The sequence below is a fragment of the Lygodium microphyllum genome, chromosome 22, assembly GCF_053477565.2.
Source record: "Lygodium microphyllum isolate KBCC chromosome 22, Lygodium_microphyllum_v1.1.10, whole genome shotgun sequence".
NCBI classification, from domain to species: domain Eukaryota; kingdom Viridiplantae; phylum Streptophyta; class Polypodiopsida; order Schizaeales; family Lygodiaceae; genus Lygodium; species Lygodium microphyllum.
This window is the reverse complement of record NC_141156.1, coordinates 128,017,283-128,022,238: the sequence shown is the minus strand read 5'-3', so window position 1 is coordinate 128,022,238 and position 4,956 is coordinate 128,017,283. Positions and strand designations below refer to the sequence as shown.

Below are 4,956 nucleotides of genomic sequence, written 5' to 3'. Positions count from 1 at the left end.
ACATTAGCAAGAAAAAGATTCAAGAGAAAACCAAGCATCCATAGCCACCAAGCTCAAGCTCTTTTCTCGCTTTAATTTCTCATCCTTCTCAATCAACTGGAATTTATGTCATTGAAATCTAATCAGTTCTAGCAAGTGCAAACTTTAAGAAGAAGATTTAGAGCAATCCAATTAAATTCAAGTAGTCCGCCTGAAGATCAAGAAGACCACTTGAAATCAAACATCACGCCTGAAATCAAGCTAGTATCTCCTAATACTAGCCTAGTGCGTCTTGGCACTTGTGCTTTTTAGCACTTCAAAATCAACTCTCTTACTAGTTATACTCAGTTATTAGATGCTAATTCCAAGTCATACTAATGACAAACATGAAGATTTTTAAACGGATGCTTCTCATAAAGGCTAACACGACTCTTCTTGCTCATTTCTACTACATGGAAGAATTGTTTGATCTACTTCTAAGAAGATATAGAGTTGCCTACATCAAAGAGCTATCGATGAATCTATTAGAAGATTTTGAAGACATTCCAACTGCCTTGGACATCATGCAAAGCTTAAAGATAATGGTACCTTTGCTTGAGAGAGACATGAAGACTAATACAAGCAGAGTCGATGAGAACGAAGACCATGAAGAAGACTAGAAAAGCCATAGAGAAGAACACGAAGAAAAAGAGACCGCCTCAAAGGACAATCTCTTGTACACCAAGGGAACTTATGGAGCAAAAGGCAAAGTCCAAAGATTTAACACCGACAAGAAAGATTGAATGACATGTAATTATTGTAATAGACTGGCCACATAGCCAATGAATGTGTCCACCGTAAAAGAGCACATGTATACAATGCTAACCATCAAAATCACTTCATGAATGAAGAAGATGCTTCCGTTATTAACAACTCTGAATATTGTTTTAAAGAAATTATATTTCCCATAGTGGATCTTATGCTTTCCCATAATGGATCTTATGTTTTTCCATAGTGGATTTACTTTTTTTTTTAAACCCTTGCCAAAGATGTAAAGTTTCAAGCTTTAACTTAACTAAGCTGCTTATGAGCTAATCTCCTATGCCATATCATCATGTAGGAGAGGCAAAAGCTAGCAAGTATAGGAACTCATCATTTGAGGAGAGGTGTTGAAAGATATGACAAATGATGTATACTCCAAGAAGAGTTGTCGTAAATCCCATATGCACAATGAGACAAAATGCTATTATCCAACTACTATAAAACATTGTACTTGACTATCACTTTCAATGATGAGTAATGCAATATCATGATATTTTATACTTTCAGTTAGTGTCATTGTCATTATCACTCTTACACAAGATTATGTTTATGAGTCCAAGCTTCCATCTTGAAACCTAATTCACTTGTGTAACAGTTGATCTATTCATTGTCCATCTCACTATGAATCTAATCTTCATCTTCCAACCTCCATAGCTGCCATACTCTAGATCCGTGTTTTTGACAATTTGAGCGTAGGAGCCAACCCGCTCCACCCAATTCGTAAGCTTTCACCATAGTCACCTTGTTTCTTGGCATTCCCAAAATAGGTGTTGCAACAGTAACTCCACGTGGCTTTTTGCAAAGGCCACAAAAAAGAGAGGGTTTTCCAACCTTGGCCAACATCAATGCTCAAGGCCAACTTTTTTCCCATCCAATGGAAAAAAAGAAAGAGGCTTAACCCCGGCTAGTTTTAAGGAAAAATATCATGTTTTAAAACTAAAACGGCAAAAAACAAGTAGTTTTCATTAAGATGGGCTTCAATTTCAACCAATTTTTTGAAGATCTTGCCTTTAAAAAATACACTAAATGATGGTTTTCTATGAACATTGGCTAGCATCTCTTGAGTTGCCCATTGTTCATGGTTGTCCTCTGTAAAACTAGGTTGAGCCTCCTTGAAAGGATGCTTGCCCAAATCCTCATTCTTCTTTTCCAAGTTGTCAGTGCTTGGCCCTTGGATCTTGGTTCCGATGTATTTTTCCCTCCACTACTCACACTTTGAAAAAAAAAAAAACTTCCATCTCTCTTACTAAAACCTCCTCTCTTTTTTGCAACTTCTAGAGCTTTTCCCCCATGTTCATCATGTGAGAAGTTTTGACTGTTAAAAGTTAGATTCAAATTCAAATCTCTTACTAGAGCTAGCAACAGTCAAAGGATAGCCAACAACTATCATTTGTTGCCACTTCCCAGTTTTGTTGGCTATCATTTGTTGCCACTTCCCAGTTTTGGGGAGATTTAGGTACGGGAAAGCTTTGAGAGGCTTTGTTGGCTATCATTAGTTAGGTTTGGGGAAGCTTTGAGAGGCTTGAAGATTACTTGGGTGTACATATAGATATAGATGTCTTGATTTCATTGGTCAAATGAATAATTGTGTTCCCTGTTGAAGCTTTTAAGGCCTGAGTTATATGTGGGAGCACCGACATGCTCAAAGCAAGCATTGTAATATTCCCATTTCGCCAATCCCAATTGGATCTACATTCTCCTTATTTCAAAGTCCATAGCAATGATGCAAGGAGTGAAACCTTGTTTTGTATCTGACCACAAAAATCGGTGATCTGATGCGTATAAGTGCCCTATTAATAGCATGGGGCCTGTATTTCAGTAGGGTTTTGCCATACTGCGTGTTTAAAGAAAGCAGAGAAGAACCCCCATCATTGGTCCAGCTAATTGTAACGAGAACCAGCCAGCAACAGTACGATGAATTGAGAAAGACTGTTGGCATTCCACTATCTCATCAGGTTCAATTCCACCTTTATCTCATCACTCTCACCGTAGAAACAACAATCATCCATCACCAACTTAATCCAAAGAGTTTCACCAGCAGACTCTTGCCCTTAAATTGTTCACATGTATGGTATGGTGAATCGCTATAGTAAGACTGCATCTACAATCGTACATAGATCTCTCTCTCCCTCTCTCTGTGTGTCTGGTGTCTAGCTCTCTCTCTCTGCGTCTGGCGTCTGGCTGTCTGTTGTTAGGGTTAAGTAAAAGGTTTGCCCTCCACATCTTTCAAATAAGGGGCGTTCTGCGCATGGTGCTCGACCTTCCGGGCCTGAGCCTTGTCCTCCGCCTCCACTCTCTTCCTATCCGCCTTCACCTCGGCCTGGCTTCTCTCTTCTTCGTTGCCAGCCTTAACTTTGTCCATCTGCAAATACACACGCACGCGCGCACACACAACATTCACAAGATATACGAGACAGACAGACAGAGAGACAGACAGAAAGAGTACCAGTTCGCCTACGCCTGCATCGACATACCCCACCGACTTCTCAACGTCTGTGTAAGCATCCTGCAACGCTTCCTTCATCGCCGACATGCTCTCTCTCTCTCTCTCCCCGGGATTGCAAGAGATATTATGCCCCTTAGAAAGAATGTTGCTGCTATCGACATTTCCACTGAAACTTTTTTATAGCCTGCCTGCATGATGACGATATGTCATCATGTCTTCTTGCCCACGAGCCTGCCCTTGATCTTTCTTGATCGTGTCACCTCCCCCTCTGAGTTATTCATACACGTGTTGCTCTCTCGAGGCCCCTATAATCTATTGTCTTGGTCATCTTTGAGTCGGCGCTCTGCGCCTAGACTCGCCCAAAGCGCCGGGGCGGGTTAGATTTTCACGGCGAGGGTGGGTGCTAGACGCGAGAAGCTTGTAATTCACTCATATATTCACAATTGCAGCTCTTCGACACTGGCATGAACTTTTAGGGGTTAGCACAAGGGACCTGATGATTTTATTGTTGCATGCACCTGTTCGAAGCCTATTTCACTGGTCACTACTACATTTGGTGGATATTCCAACTGCCCTCCCAATCAATGTATTCTTGGTAGTTGTCAAGGGTTGTCAAGCCTTGGTTACAATGTATGCCACAGAATGCACATTAGCATGGATACACAAAGGCCAAAAAAGTTCGTAAGATATCAAAGTACATCTCAAAGCATACACTAACTTTGGCATTAGGGGAGCTATGAGGTCTCGAAAAAGCCATGTAAGAGATCCTAGAGAGAAAAAATGTTTGGGGAAAAAAATTAATCGGTGGTTTTTTTTAAATCATTTTTAATATATAAGTATATCTAAAATGGTAAAATATCATTATCATGATATTATTGTGGCTTACATCAAACTAGGAATCTAGGCCTCCATAAAGGTGACAATGATTGGCCCAATAATGATCTTACTTTTTCTTTATAAAAGTGACAATGAATACTCAATTTGAATTTTTTTTTTTTCAACTTCTGATTGCCTCCCTCTATTCTCATTTCCTTCTTCCTTTCTCCTTCTCCTTGCTAGTTTCTTCCTCGTTATTTTTCTTTTCCAAATTCACATAGTTTTCTAATATAGATCTTTAAATCACATCTTTAGCTATAGATCAATCATCATATGATCTTTATAATGTCTAGTAAAAAGACCCCTTTATCGTCTTCATATTAAGCTAGAATGTGAGGATGAAGCGATTATAAAGATGAACAAAACTCAACATCATTTCAGAGTCCATGAAGCATGTGTGGAGATTTGAAGGGAATAAAAAACTTCATCTTTGGTTGGATGGAAGGTTATATCCTAAAGGTCCCATAAAAATTAGTGCATCTTCTTTCTACAACAGCTCTTCATTGATGAGATTCATTGTGATGATTATAATGATTTTTTATGATATAACTTAATCGTATTGTAGAGAAAGATATTTTGAGATTGGAGAATCACTTATTAATAAAACATAGAGATGAGTTGCTGTGCATAGAAACAAGTTAACCTAATATACTTTTTATGCTTATTAGCAATAATATGCTAAGAAAATAGATGTATGGTGAAATTTTTACAAATCAAATCATAACTTGTCGCAAATTACACATCAAGATTCCTTGTTTGAAGGGCTTTCTAATTATACATAACACGATAGAAAATTTAACATTCTTGATTTTATCTATGTCTAGTTAACACATGTCAAATTTGTGCTAGTTAGC

General features: G+C 38.6%; 1 protein-coding gene across 1 annotated transcript; it reads right to left on the bottom strand.

The window, feature by feature from the left end:
- Positions 1 to 2,697: 2,697 nt before the first annotated feature.
- LOC148017603 (uncharacterized) lies at positions 2,698 to 3,469 on the bottom strand. The gene is made up of 2 exons (XM_087663403.1): positions 3,227 to 3,469; positions 2,698 to 3,142 (listed from the first exon to the last, which is right to left on the bottom strand). Exons 1-2 carry the CDS (start codon positions 3,311 to 3,313, stop codon positions 2,978 to 2,980), a joined length of 252 nt encoding a protein of 83 aa, XP_087519529.1. The 5' UTR covers positions 3,314 to 3,469; the 3' UTR covers positions 2,698 to 2,977.
- Between the last annotated feature and the right edge of the window lie 1,487 nt (positions 3,470 to 4,956).

Coding starts and splice junctions, on each gene's coding strand:
- LOC148017603 (XM_087663403.1), bottom strand. CDS start 3,313: ATGTCGGCGATGAAGGAAGCGTTGCAGGATGCTTACACAGACGTTGAG. Junction 3,143..3,226: donor ATGCAGGCGTAGGCGAACTG/GTACTCTTTCTG, acceptor GTGTATTTGCAG/ATGGACAAAGTTAAGGCTGG.